The 15,661-nt window shown below is 51.6% G+C and overlaps 1 protein-coding gene across 3 annotated transcripts in view; it reads left to right on the forward strand.

Moving 5' to 3' along the window:
- The first annotated feature begins 432 nt into the window (after positions 1-432).
- RAB41 (RAB41, member RAS oncogene family) overlaps positions 433-15,661 on the forward strand; it is a 67,570-nt gene continuing 52,341 nt past the window's right edge. Inside the window, exon 1 of one of the 3 annotated variants that reach the window (XR_012222629.1) lies at positions 433-691. Coding sequence is in view for 2 of the 3 variants with exons in the window: in XM_073556121.1 (XP_073412222.1) it covers positions 616-691 (76 nt within the window). In the remaining variant the exon portion in view is untranslated. The remainder of the gene's footprint in view (positions 692-15,661) is intronic. The other 2 variants (XM_073556121.1, XM_073556122.1) reach the window with 2 other exon arrangements.

Consider the following 15,661-nt stretch of genomic DNA (forward strand, 5'->3'; position numbering starts at 1 on the left):
GTCATGGTGTGGCGGTATTTGTTCCTTATATGTGGTATTATTGGTCATTTTAAAAATTGAAAAATAAAAATATACCTAAATTGTATCACATTTTAACAAATATTTAATAGGTTACAGTAGATTAGGGCACGGCCAAAAGAGTCTACTGTGTTACGGTATCGGCTTAAAAAATCTTTTGGCCAAAACAAAAGCTGCCGGCTATATGTGTGATCTGGTGATAGGAACGGTTAATGTGTGATTGGTGAGAAGTGGAGTTTTTCCAAGAGAAAGCGGTGGGACATTGGACAGTTCTAAGGGGAGGCAGGGCTGGGGTGAAGCCAGGGTGGAGTCTCAAGGGGGCCCCGAAAATTTTACCAGTATGGGGCCCCAAACTTCCTAGTGGCAGCCCTGTCCCTGCATATACAGCAGCACAGAGCACTGAGGCGGCAGCACGGGCTGATGAGGAGGACCCCTGGGTATACCAATATGGCGGCGGATCAGCTGCCTCCTCAGGAGCGCGCACGGCCCCTCCCTCGCACGCACACGTGAAGCGGACGCGCTCTGTTTGCTGTGCGTGCTCGCTCCTCGGTTCTGGTCGGTTCTGCTCCTGGTCGGTGATTCGGCGTCTGCATCGTCATGACCTCGACCGGCGGCGGAGAGTTTGGAAACCCCCTGAGAAAATTCAAGCTTGTGTTCCTGGGGGAGCAGAGCGGTGAGTGAGCGCCGTGTACACCTGGCTGTGCATACACGGGAGTGGTTCTGTGGGGACGGCGGAGGCCTGCGGACTGGACACAGCCATGTACTGGGGTCTGCAGTGTGTATGAGGAGGCAGCGGCTGTATGCAGTGCAGGCTCCTGCTCCGCCGTATTTCCGTGTACATCGCTATAGCTGAAGCTGTGTGTGACGTCATGTGTGATGTCATACTCACTATTCTGAGCAGTGTACACGTCACGGCTCAAGTTGTGATGTCATAGCCCAGGTCTGAGCAGTGTACACGTCACATCTGGAGATGTGTGTGATGTCATAGCCCAGGTCTGAGCAGTGTACACGTCACAGCTGGAGATGTGTGATGTCATAGCCCAGGTCTGAGCAGTGTACACGTCACATCTGGAGATGTGTGTGATGTCATAGCCCAGGTCTGAGCAGTGTACACGTCACAGCTGGAGATGTGTGATGTCATAGCCCAGGTCTGAGCAGTGTACACGTCACAGCTGGAGATGTGTGTGTGTGTGATGTCGTAGCCCAGGTCTGAGCAGTGTACACATCACAGCTGGAGATGTGTGTGTGTGTGATGTTGTATCCCAGGTCTCAGCAGTGTACCTGTCACAGCTGGAGATGTGTGTGATGTCATAGCCCAGGTCTGAGCAGTGTACACGTCACAACTGGAGATGTGTGTGTGATATCGTTGCTCAGGTCTGAGCAGTGTACATGTCACAGCTGGAGATGTGTGTGTGATGTCGTATCCCAGGTCTCAGCAGTGTACACGTCACAGCTGGAGATGTGTGTGATGTCATAGCCCAGGTCTTAGCAGTGTACATGTCACAGCTGGAGATGTGTGTGATGTCATAGCCCAGGTCTTAGCAGTGTACACGTCACATCTGGACATGTGTGAGTGATGTCATAGCCCAGGTCTGAGCAGTGTACACGTCACATCTGGACATGTGAGTGATGTCATAGCCCAGGTCTGAGCAGTGTACACGTGACATCTGGACATGTGTGAGTGATGTCATAGCCCAGGTCTGAGCAGTGTACACGTGACATCTGGACATGTGTGAGTGATGTCATAGCCCAGGTCTGAGCAGTGTACACGTGACATCTGGACATGTGTGAGTGATGTCATAGCCCAGGTCTGAGCAGTGTACACGTGACATCTGGACATGTGTGAGTGATGTCATAGCCCAGGTCTGAGCAGTGTACAAGTCACATCTGGACATGTGAGTGATGTCATAGCCCAGGTCTGAGCAGTGTACACGTCACATCTGGACATGTGTGAGTGATGTCATAGCCCAGGTCTGAGCAGTGTACACGTCACATCTGGACATGTGTGAGTGATGTCATAGCCCAGGTCTGAGCAGTGTACAAGTCACATCTGGACATGTGTGAGTGATGTCATAGCCCAGGTCTGAGCAGTGTACAAGTCACATCTGGACATGTGAGTGATGTCATAGCCCAGGTCTGAGCAGTGTACACGTCACATCTGGACATGTGTGAGTGATGTCATAGCCCAGGTCTGAGCAGTGTACACGTCACATCTGGACATGTGTGAGTGATGTCATAGCCCAGGTCTGAGCAGTGTACACGTCACATCTGGACATGTGTGAGTGATGTCATAGCCCAGGTCTGAGCAGTGTACACGTCACATCTGGACATGTGTGAGTGATGTCATAGCCCAGGTCTGAGCAGTGTACACGTCACATCTGGACATGTGTGAGTGATGTCATAGCCCAGGTCTGAGCAGTGTACACGTCACATCTGGACATGTGTGAGTGATGTCATAGCCCAGGTCTGAGCAGTGTACACGTCACATCTGGAGGTGTGTGTGTGATGTCGTAGCCCAGGTCTGAACAGTGTACACGTCACAGCTGGACGTGTGTGATGTCGTAGCCCAGGTCTGAGCAGTGTACACGTCACAGCTGGAGATGTGTGATGTCATAGCCCAGGTCTGAGCAGTGTACACGTCACAGCTGGAGATGTGTGATGTCATAGCCCAGGTCTGAGCAGTGTACACGTCACAGCTGGAGATGTGTGTGTGTGTGTGTGATGTCGTAGCCCAGGTCTGAGCAGTGTACACATCACAGCTGGAGATGTGTGTGTGTGATGTTGTATCCCAGGTCTCAGCAGTGTACCTGTCACAGCTGGAGATGTGTGTGATGTCATAGCCCAGGTCTGAGCAGTGTACACGTCACAACTGGAGATGTGTGTGTGATATCGTTGCTCAGGTCTGAGCAGTGTACATGTCACAGCTGGAGATGTGTGTGTGATGTTGTATCCCAGGTCTCAGCAGTGTACCTGTCACAGCTGGAGATGTGTGTGATGTCATAGCCCAGGTCTGAGCAGTGTACACGTCACAGCTGGAGATGTGTGTGATGTCATAGCCCAGGTCTGAGCAGTGTACACGTCACAGCTGGAGATGTGTGTGATGTCATAGCCCAGGTCTTAGCAGTGTACATGTCACAGCTGGAGATGTGTGTGATGTCATAGCCCAGGTCTTAGCAGTGTACATGTCACAGCTGGAGATGTGTGTGTGTGTGTGTGTGTGTGATATCGTTGCCCAGGTCTGAGCAGTGTACACGTCACATCTGGACATGTGTGAGTGATGTCATAGCCCAGGTCTGAGCAGTGTACACGTCACATCTGGGCATGTGTGAGTAATGTCATAGCCCAGGTCTGAGCAGTGTACACGTGACATCTGGACATGTGTGAGTGATGTCATAGCCCAGGTCTGAGCAGTGTACACGTGACATCTGGACATGTGTGAGTGATGTCATAGCCCAGGTCTGAGCAGTGTACACGTCACATCTGGACATGTGTGAGTGATGTCATAGCCCAGGTCTGAGCAGTGTACACGTCACATCTGGACATGTGTGAGTGATGTCATAGCCCAGGTCTGAGCAGTGTACACGTCACATCTGGACATGTGTGAGTGATGTCATAGCCCAGGTCTGAGCAGTGTACACGTCACATCTGGACATGTGTGAGTGATGTCATAGCCCAGGTCTGAGCAGTGTACACGTGACATCTGGACATGTGTGAGTGATGTCATAGCCCAGGTCTGAGCAGTGTACACGTGACATCTGGACATGTGTGAGTGATGTCATAGCCCAGGTCTGAGCAGTGTACACGTGACATCTGGACATGTGTGAGTGATGTCATAGCCCAGGTCTGAGCAGTGTACACGTGACATCTGGACATGTGTGAGTGATGTCATAGCCCAGGTCTGAGCAGTGTACACGTGACATCTGGACATGTGTGAGTGATGTCATAGCCCAGGTCTGAGCAGTGTACACGTGACATCTGGACATGTGTGAGTGATGTCATAGCCCAGGTCTGAGCAGTGTACACGTGACATCTGGACATGTGTGAGTGATGTCATAGCCCAGGTCTGAGCAGTGTACACGTGACATCTGGACATGTGTGAGTGATGTCATAGCCCAGGTCTGAGCAGTGTACACGTCACATCTGGACATGTGTGAGTGATGTCATAGCCCAGGTCTGAGCAGTGTACACGTCACATCTGGACATGTGTGAGTGATGTCATAGCCCAGGTCTGAGCAGTGTACACGTCACATCTGGACATGTGTGAGTGATGTCATAGCCCAGGTCTGAGCAGTGTACACGTCACATCTGGACATGTGTGAGTGATGTCATAGCCCAGGTCTGAGCAGTGTACACGTCACATCTGGACATGTGTGAGTGATGTCATAGCCCAGGTCTGAGCAGTGTACACGTCACATCTGGACATGTGTGAGTGATGTCATAGCCCAGGTCTGAGCAGTGTACACGTCACATCTGGACATGTGTGAGTGATGTCATAGCCCAGGTCTGAGCAGTGTACACGTCACATCTGGACATGTGTGAGTGATGTCATAGCCCAGGTCTGAGCAGTGTACACGTCACATCTGGACATGTGTGAGTGATGTCATAGCCCAGGTCTGAGCAGTGTACACGTCACATCTGGACATGTGTGAGTGATGTCATAGCCCAGGTCTGAGCAGTGTACACGTCACATCTGGACATGTGTGAGTGATGTCATAGCCCAGGTCTGAGCAGTGTACACGTCACATCTGGACATGTGTGAGTGATGTCATAGCCCAGGTCTGAGCAGTGTACACGTCACATCTGGACATGTGTGAGTGATGTCGTAGCCCAGGTCTGAGCAGTGTACACGTCACATCTGGACATGTGTGAGTGATGTCATAGCCCAGGTCTGAGCAGTGTACACGTCACATCTGGAGGTGTGTGTGTGATGTCGTAGCCCAGGTCTGAACAGTGTACACGTCACAGCTGGACGTGTGTGATGTCGTAGCCCAGGTCTGAGCAGTGTACACGTCACAGCTGGAGATGTGTGATGTCATAGCCCAGGTCTGAGCAGTGTACACGTCACAGCTGGAGATGTGTGATGTCATAGCCCAGGTCTGAGCAGTGTACACGTCACAGCTGGAGATGTGTGTGTGTGTGTGATGTCGTAGCCCAGGTCTGAGCAGTGTACACATCACAGCTGGAGATGTGTGTGTGTGATGTTGTATCCCAGGTCTCAGCAGTGTACCTGTCACAGCTGGAGATGTGTGTGATGTCATAGCCCAGGTCTGAGCAGTGTACACGTCACAACTGGAGATGTGTGTGTGATATCGTTGCTCAGGTCTGAGCAGTGTACATGTCACAGCTGGAGATGTGTGTGTGATGTTGTATCCCAGGTCTCAGCAGTGTACCTGTCACAGCTGGAGATGTGTGTGATGTCATAGCCCAGGTCTGAGCAGTGTACACGTCACAGCTGGAGATGTGTGTGATGTCATAGCCCAGGTCTGAGCAGTGTACACGTCACAGCTGGAGATGTGTGTGATGTCATAGCCCAGGTCTTAGCAGTGTACATGTCACAGCTGGAGATGTGTGTGATGTCATAGCCCAGGTCTTAGCAGTGTACATGTCACAGCTGGAGATGTGTGTGTGTGTGTGTGTGTGTGTGATATCGTTGCCCAGGTCTGAGCAGTGTACACGTCACATCTGGACATGTGTGAGTGATGTCATAGCCCAGGTCTGAGCAGTGTACACGTCACATCTGGGCATGTGTGAGTAATGTCATAGCCCAGGTCTGAGCAGTGTACACGTGACATCTGGACATGTGTGAGTGATGTCATAGCCCAGGTCTGAGCAGTGTACACGTGACATCTGGACATGTGTGAGTGATGTCATAGCCCAGGTCTGAGCAGTGTACACGTCACATCTGGACATGTGTGAGTGATGTCATAGCCCAGGTCTGAGCAGTGTACACGTCACATCTGGACATGTGTGAGTGATGTCATAGCCCAGGTCTGAGCAGTGTACACGTCACATCTGGACATGTGTGAGTGATGTCATAGCCCAGGTCTGAGCAGTGTACACGTGACATCTGGACATGTGTGAGTGATGTCATAGCCCAGGTCTGAGCAGTGTACACGTGACATCTGGACATGTGTGAGTGATGTCATAGCCCAGGTCTGAGCAGTGTACACGTGACATCTGGACATGTGTGAGTGATGTCATAGCCCAGGTCTGAGCAGTGTACACGTGACATCTGGACATGTGTGAGTGATGTCATAGCCCAGGTCTGAGCAGTGTACACGTGACATCTGGACATGTGTGAGTGATGTCATAGCCCAGGTCTGAGCAGTGTACACGTGACATCTGGACATGTGTGAGTGATGTCATAGCCCAGGTCTGAGCAGTGTACACGTGACATCTGGACATGTGTGAGTGATGTCATAGCCCAGGTCTGAGCAGTGTACACGTGACATCTGGACATGTGTGAGTGATGTCATAGCCCAGGTCTGAGCAGTGTACACGTGACATCTGGACATGTGTGAGTGATGTCATAGCCCAGGTCTGAGCAGTGTACACGTCACATCTGGACATGTGTGAGTGATGTCATAGCCCAGGTCTGAGCAGTGTACACGTCACATCTGGACATGTGTGAGTGATGTCATAGCCCAGGTCTGAGCAGTGTACACGTCACATCTGGACATGTGTGAGTGATGTCATAGCCCAGGTCTGAGCAGTGTACACGTCACATCTGGACATGTGAGTGATGTCATAGCCCAGGTCTGAGCAGTGTACACGTCACATCTGGACATGTGTGAGTGATGTCATAGCCCAGGTCTGAGCAGTGTACACGTCACATCTGGACATGTGTGAGTGATGTCATAGCCCAGGTCTGAGCAGTGTACACGTCACATCTGGACATGTGTGAGTGATGTCATAGCCCAGGTCTGAGCAGTGTACACGTCACATCTGGACATGTGTGAGTGATGTCATAGCCCAGGTCTGAGCAGTGTACACGTCACATCTGGACATGTGTGAGTGATGTCATAGCCCAGGTCTGAGCAGTGTACACGTCACATCTGGACATGTGTGAGTGATGTCATAGCCCAGGTCTGAGCAGTGTACACGTCACATCTGGACATGTGTGAGTGATGTCGTAGCCCAGGTCTGAGCAGTGTACACGTCACATCTGGACATGTGTGAGTGATGTCGTAGCCCAGGTCTGAGCAGTGTACACGTCACATCTGGACATGTGTGAGTGATGTCGTAGCCCAGGTCTGAGCAGTGTACACGTCACATCTGGACATGTGTGAGTGATGTCGTAGCCCAGGTCTGAGCAGTGTACACGTCACATCTGGACATGTGTGAGTGATGTCGTAGCCCAGGTCTGAGCAGTGTACACGTCACATCTGGACATGTGTGTGTGATGTCGTAGCCCAGGTCTGAGCAGTGTACACGTCACATCTGGACATGTGTGTGTGATGTCGTAGCCCAGGTCTGAGCAGTGTACACGTCACATCTGGACATGTGTGTGTGATGTCGTAGCCCAGGTCTGAGCAATGTACCCGTCACAGCTGGACGTGTGTGTGTGTGTGATGTCATAGCCCATGTCTGAGCAGTATACACGTCACAGCTGGAGATATGTGTGTGTTGTCATAGCCCAGGTCTGACCAGTGTACCTGTCACAGCTGGAGATGTGTGTGATGTCATAGCCCAGGTCTGAGCAGTGTACACGTCACAGCTGGAGATGTGTGTGATGTCATAGCCCAGGTCTTAGCAGTGTACATGTCACAGCTGGAGATGTGTGTGATGTCATAGCCCAGGTCTTAGCAGTGTACATGTCACAGCTGGAGATGTGTGTGTGTGTGTGATATCGTTGCCCAGGTCTGAGCAGTGTACACGTCACATCTGGACATGTGTGAGTGATGTCATAGGCCAGGTCTGAGCAGTGTACACGTGACATCTGGTCATGTGTGAGTGATGTCATAGCCCAGGTCTGAGCAGTGTACACGTCACATCTGGACATGTGTGAGTGATGTCATAGCCCAGGTCTGAGCAGTGTACACGTCACATCTGGACATGTGTGAGTGATGTCATAGCCCAGGTCTGAGCAGTGTACACGTCACATCTGGACATGTGTGAGTGATGTCATAGCCCAGGTCTGAGCAGTGTACACGTCACATCTGGACATGTGTGAGTGATGTCATAGCCCAGGTCTGAGCAGTGTACACGTCACATCTGGACATGTGTGAGTGATGTCATAGCCCAGGTCTGAGCAGTGTACACGTCACATCTGGACATGTGTGAGTGATGTCGTAGCCCAGGTCTGAGCAGTGTACACGTCACATCTGGACATGTGTGTGTGATGTCGTAGCCCAGGTTTGAGCAGTGTTCACGTCACAGCTGGACGTGTGTGTGATGTCGTAGCCCAGGTCTGAGCAGTGTACACGTCACAGCTGGAGATGTGTGTGTGTGTGAGTGATGTCATAGCCCAGGTCTGAGCAGTGTACACGTCACATCTGGACGTGTGTGTGATGTCATAGCCTAGGTCTGAGCAGTGTACACGGCACAGCTGGACGTGTGTGTGATGTCATAGCCTAGGTCTGAGCAGTGTACACGGCACAGCTGGACGTGTGTGTGTGTGATGTCTCAGCAGTGTACACGTCACAGCTGGATGTGTGTGATGTCATAGCCCAGGTTTGAGCAGTGTACACGTCACAGCTGGAGATGTGTGTGATGTCATAGCCCAGGTCTGAACAGTGTACACGTCACAGCTGGAGATGTGTGTGTGTGTGATGTCATAGCCCAGGTCTGAACAGTGTACACGTCACAGCTGGAGATGTGTGTGTGTGTGTGATGTCGTAGCCCAGGTCTGAGCAATGTACCCGTCACAGCTGGACGTGTGTGTGTGTGTGTGATGTCATAGCCCATGTCTGAGCAGTATACACGTCACAGCTGGAGATATGTGTGTGTTGTCATAGCCCAGGTCTGACCAGTGTACATGGCACAGCTGGATGTGTGTGTGATGTCATAGCCCAGGTCTGAGCAGTGTACATGTCACAGCTGGACGTGTGTGATGTCATAGTCCAGTCTCAGCAGTGTACATGTCACAGCTGGACATGTGTGATGTCATAGCCCAGGTCTGAGCAGAGTACATGTCACAGCTGGACATGTGATGTCATAGCCCAGGTCTGAGCAGAGTACACGTCACAGCTGGACGTGTGAGTGATGTCATAGCCTAGGTCTGAGCAGTGTACACGGCACAGCTGGACGTGTGTGTGATGTCATAGCCCAGGTTTGAGCAGTGTACACGTCACAGATGGAGATGTGTGTGTGATGTCATAGCCCAGGTCTGAACAGTGTACACGTCACAGCTGGAGATGTGTGTGATGTCGTAGCCCAGGTCTGAGCAATGTACCCGTCACAGCTGGACGTGTGTTTGTGTGATGTCATAGCCCATGTCTGAGCAGTATACACGTCACAGCTGGAGATATGTGTGTGTTGTCATAGCCCAGGTCTGACCAGTGTACATGGCACAGCTGGATGTGTGTGATGTCATAGCCCAGGTCTCAGCAGTGTACATGTCACAGCTGGACGTGTGTGATGTCATAGCCCAGGTCTGAGCAGTGTACATGTCACAGCTGGAGGTGTGTGTAATGTCATAACCCAGGTCTGAGCAGTGTACACTACACAGCTAGAGATGTGTGTGATGTCATAACCCAGGTCTGAGCAGTGTACATGTCACAGCTGGAGATGTGTGTGATGTCATAGCCCATGTCAGAGCAGTGTGCATGTCACAGCTGGAGGTGTGTGATGTCATAGCCCAGGTCAGAGCAGTGTACATGTCACAGCTGGAGGTGTGTGTGATGTCATAGCCCATGTCAGAGCAGTGTACATGTCACAGCTTGAGATGTGTGATGTCATAACCCGGGTTTGAGGAGTGTGCACGTCACAGCTGGACGTGTGTGTGATGTCGTTGCCCAGGTCTGAGCAGTGTACATGTCACAGCTGGACGTGTGTGTTATGTCATCGCCCAGGTCTGAGCAGTGTACACGTCACAGCTGGAGATGTGTGTGATGTCATAGCCCAGGTCTGATCAGTGTGCACGACACAGCTGGACGTGTGTGTGTGAGTGATAGCCCAGGTCTGAGCAGAGTACATGTCACAGCTGAACGTGTGTGTGATGTCATAGCCCAGGTCTGAGCAGTGTGCACGTCACAGCTGGAGATGTGTGTGTGATGTCATAGCCCAGATCTGAGCAGTGTACACGTCACAGCTGGAGATGTGTGTGTTGTCATAGCCCAGGTCTGAGCATTGTTCACGTCACAGCTGGAGATGCGTGTGTGTGATGTCATAGCCCAGGTCTGAGCAGTGTACACGTCACAGCTGGAGATGTGTGTGTGTGTGTGATGTCATAGCCCAGGTCTGAGCAGAGTACATGTCACAGCTGAACGTGTGTGTGATGTCATAGCCCAGGTCTGAGCAGTGTACATGTCACAGCTGGAGGTGTGGGTGTGATGTCATAGCCCAGGTCTGAGCAGTGTACACGTCACAGCTGGAGGTGTGTGTGTGATGTCATAGCCCAGGACTGAGCAGTGTACACCTCACAGCTGGAGGTGTGTGTGTGATGCCATAGCCCAGGTTTGAGCAGTGTACACGTCACAGCTGGAGATGTATGTGTGATGTCATAGCCCAGGTATTAGCAGTGTACACGTCACAGCTGGAGATGTATGTGTGATGTCATAGCCCAAGTCTGAGCCGTGTACACGTCACAGCTGGAGATGTGTGTGTGTGTGTGTGATGTCATAGCCCAGGTCTGAGCGGTGTACACGTCACAGCTGGAGGTGTGTGTTGTCATAGTCCAGGTCTGAGCAGTGTACCCATCACAGCTGGAGATGTGTGTGTGATGTCAGAGCCCAGGTCTGAGCAGTGTACACATCACAGCTGGAGATGTGTGTGTGTGTTGTCATAGTCCAGGTCTGAGCAGTGTACAAGTCACAGCTGGAGATGTGTGTGTGTGTGATGTCATAGCCCAGGTCTGAACAGTGTTCACGTCACAGCTGGAGATATGTGTGTGATGTCGTAGCCCAGGTCTTAGCAGTGTACATGTCACAGCTGGAGATGTGTGTGTGTGTGTGTGTGTGTGTGATATCGTTGCCCAGGTCTGAGCAGTGTACACGTCACATCTGGACATGTGTGAGTGATGTCATAGCCCAGGTCTGAGCAGTGTACACGTCACATCTGGGCATGTGTGAGTAATGTCATAGCCCAGGTCTGAGCAGTGTACACGTGACATCTGGACATGTGTGAGTGATGTCATAGCCCAGGTCTGAGCAGTGTACACGTGACATCTGGACATGTGTGAGTGATGTCATAGCCCAGGTCTGAGCAGTGTACACGTCACATCTGGACATGTGTGAGTGATGTCATAGCCCAGGTCTGAGCAGTGTACACGTCACATCTGGACATGTGTGAGTGATGTCATAGCCCAGGTCTGAGCAGTGTACACGTCACATCTGGACATGTGTGAGTGATGTCATAGCCCAGGTCTGAGCAGTGTACACGTGACATCTGGACATGTGTGAGTGATGTCATAGCCCAGGTCTGAGCAGTGTACACGTGACATCTGGACATGTGTGAGTGATGTCATAGCCCAGGTCTGAGCAGTGTACACGTGACATCTGGACATGTGTGAGTGATGTCATAGCCCAGGTCTGAGCAGTGTACACGTGACATCTGGACATGTGTGAGTGATGTCATAGCCCAGGTCTGAGCAGTGTACACGTGACATCTGGACATGTGTGAGTGATGTCATAGCCCAGGTCTGAGCAGTGTACACGTGACATCTGGACATGTGTGAGTGATGTCATAGCCCAGGTCTGAGCAGTGTACACGTGACATCTGGACATGTGTGAGTGATGTCATAGCCCAGGTCTGAGCAGTGTACACGTGACATCTGGACATGTGTGAGTGATGTCATAGCCCAGGTCTGAGCAGTGTACACGTGACATCTGGACATGTGTGAGTGATGTCATAGCCCAGGTCTGAGCAGTGTACACGTCACATCTGGACATGTGTGAGTGATGTCATAGCCCAGGTCTGAGCAGTGTACACGTCACATCTGGACATGTGTGAGTGATGTCATAGCCCAGGTCTGAGCAGTGTACACGTCACATCTGGACATGTGTGAGTGATGTCATAGCCCAGGTCTGAGCAGTGTACACGTCACATCTGGACATGTGTGAGTGATGTCATAGCCCAGGTCTGAGCAGTGTACACGTCACATCTGGACATGTGTGAGTGATGTCATAGCCCAGGTCTGAGCAGTGTACACGTCACATCTGGACATGTGTGAGTGATGTCATAGCCCAGGTCTGAGCAGTGTACACGTCACATCTGGACATGTGTGAGTGATGTCATAGCCCAGGTCTGAGCAGTGTACACGTCACATCTGGACATGTGTGAGTGATGTCATAGCCCAGGTCTGAGCAGTGTACACGTCACATCTGGACATGTGTGAGTGATGTCATAGCCCAGGTCTGAGCAGTGTACACGTCACATCTGGACATGTGTGAGTGATGTCATAGCCCAGGTCTGAGCAGTGTACACGTCACATCTGGACATGTGTGAGTGATGTCGTAGCCCAGGTCTGAGCAGTGTACACGTCACATCTGGACATGTGTGAGTGATGTCGTAGCCCAGGTCTGAGCAGTGTACACGTCACATCTGGACATGTGTGAGTGATGTCGTAGCCCAGGTCTGAGCAGTGTACACGTCACATCTGGACATGTGTGAGTGATGTCGTAGCCCAGGTCTGAGCAGTGTACACGTCACATCTGGACATGTGTGAGTGATGTCGTAGCCCAGGTCTGAGCAGTGTACACGTCACATCTGGACATGTGTGTGTGATGTCGTAGCCCAGGTCTGAGCAGTGTACACGTCACATCTGGACATGTGTGTGTGATGTCGTAGCCCAGGTCTGAGCAGTGTACACGTCACATCTGGACATGTGTGTGTGATGTCGTAGCCCAGGTCTGAGCAATGTACCCGTCACAGCTGGACGTGTGTGTGTGTGTGATGTCATAGCCCATGTCTGAGCAGTATACACGTCACAGCTGGAGATATGTGTGTCTTGTCATAGCCCAGGTCTGACCAGTGTACCTGTCACAGCTGGAGATGTGTGTGATGTCATAGCCCAGGTCTGAGCAGTGTACACGTCACAGCTGGAGATGTGTGTGATGTCATAGCCCAGGTCTTAGCAGTGTACATGTCACAGCTGGAGATGTGTGTGATGTCATAGCCCAGGTCTTAGCAGTGTACATGTCACAGCTGGAGATGTGTGTGTGTGTGTGATATCGTTGCCCAGGTCTGAGCAGTGTACACGTCACATCTGGACATGTGTGAGTGATGTCATAGGCCAGGTCTGAGCAGTGTACACGTGACATCTGGTCATGTGTGAGTGATGTCATAGCCCAGGTCTGAGCAGTGTACACGTCACATCTGGACATGTGTGAGTGATGTCATAGCCCAGGTCTGAGCAGTGTACACGTCACATCTGGACATGTGTGAGTGATGTCATAGCCCAGGTCTGAGCAGTGTACACGTCACATCTGGACATGTGTGAGTGATGTCATAGCCCAGGTCTGAGCAGTGTACACGTCACATCTGGACATGTGTGAGTGATGTCATAGCCCAGGTCTGAGCAGTGTACACGTCACATCTGGACATGTGTGAGTGATGTCATAGCCCAGGTCTGAGCAGTGTACACGTCACATCTGGACATGTGTGAGTGATGTCGTAGCCCAGGTCTGAGCAGTGTACACGTCACATCTGGACATGTGTGTGTGATGTCGTAGCCCAGGTTTGAGCAGTGTTCACGTCACAGCTGGACGTGTGTGTGATGTCGTAGCCCAGGTCTGAGCAGTGTACACGTCACAGCTGGAGATGTGTGTGTGTGTGAGTGATGTCATAGCCCAGGTCTGAGCAGTGTACACGTCACATCTGGACGTGTGTGTGATGTCATAGCCTAGGTCTGAGCAGTGTACACGGCACAGCTGGACGTGTGTGTGATGTCATAGCCTAGGTCTGAGCAGTGTACACGGCACAGCTGGACGTGTGTGTGTGTGATGTCTCAGCAGTGTACACGTCACAGCTGGATGTGTGTGATGTCATAGCCCAGGTTTGAGCAGTGTACACGTCACAGCTGGAGATGTGTGTGATGTCATAGCCCAGGTCTGAACAGTGTACACGTCACAGCTGGAGATGTGTGTGTGTGTGATGTCATAGCCCAGGTCTGAACAGTGTACACGTCACAGCTGGAGATGTGTGTGTGTGTGTGATGTCGTAGCCCAGGTCTGAGCAATGTACCCGTCACAGCTGGACGTGTGTGTGTGTGTGTGATGTCATAGCCCATGTCTGAGCAGTATACACGTCACAGCTGGAGATATGTGTGTGTTGTCATAGCCCAGGTCTGACCAGTGTACATGGCACAGCTGGATGTGTGTGTGATGTCATAGCCCAGGTCTGAGCAGTGTACATGTCACAGCTGGACGTGTGTGATGTCATAGTCCAGTCTCAGCAGTGTACATGTCACAGCTGGACATGTGTGATGTCATAGCCCAGGTCTGAGCAGAGTACATGTCACAGCTGGACATGTGATGTCATAGCCCAGGTCTGAGCAGAGTACACGTCACAGCTGGACGTGTGAGTGATGTCATAGCCTAGGTCTGAGCAGTGTACACGGCACAGCTGGACGTGTGTGTGATGTCATAGCCCAGGTTTGAGCAGTGTACACGTCACAGATGGAGATGTGTGTGTGATGTCATAGCCCAGGTCTGAACAGTGTACACGTCACAGCTGGAGATGTGTGTGATGTCGTAGCCCAGGTCTGAGCAATGTACCCGTCACAGCTGGACGTGTGTTTGTGTGATGTCATAGCCCATGTCTGAGCAGTATACACGTCACAGCTGGAGATATGTGTGTGTTGTCATAGCCCAGGTCTGACCAGTGTACATGGCACAGCTGGATGTGTGTGATGTCATAGCCCAGGTCTCAGCAGTGTACATGTCACAGCTGGACGTGTGTGATGTCATAGCCCAGGTCTGAGCAGTGTACATGTCACAGCTGGAGGTGTGTGTAATGTCATAACCCAGGTCTGAGCAGTGTACACTACACAGCTAGAGATGTGTGTGATGTCATAACCCAGGTCTGAGCAGTGTACATGTCACAGCTGGAGATGTGTGTGATGTCATAGCCCATGTCAGAGCAGTGTGCATGTCACAGCTGGAGGTGTGTGATGTCATAGCCCAGGTCAGAGCAGTGTACATGTCACAGCTGGAGGTGTGTGTGATGTCATAGCCCATGTCAGAGCAGTGTACATGTCACAGCTTGAGATGTGTGATGTCATAACCCGGGTTTGAGGAGTGTGCACGTCACAGCTGGACGTGTGTGTGATGTCGTTGCCCAGGTCTGAGCAGTGTACATGTCACAGCTGGACGTGTGTGTTATGTCATCGCCCAGGTCTGAGCAGTGTACACGTCACAGCTGGAGATGTGTGTGATGTCATAGCCCAGGTCTGATCAGTGTGCACGACACAGCTGGACGTGTGTGTGTGAGTGATAGCCCAGGTCTGAGCAGAGTACATGTCACAGCTGAACGTGTGTGTGAT

This window comes from Dendrobates tinctorius, unplaced genomic scaffold (assembly GCF_039654945.1).
Source record: "Dendrobates tinctorius isolate UK_male_01 unplaced genomic scaffold, ASM3965494v1 ptg000231l, whole genome shotgun sequence".
Lineage (NCBI taxonomy): Eukaryota > Metazoa > Chordata > Amphibia > Anura > Dendrobatidae > Dendrobates > Dendrobates tinctorius.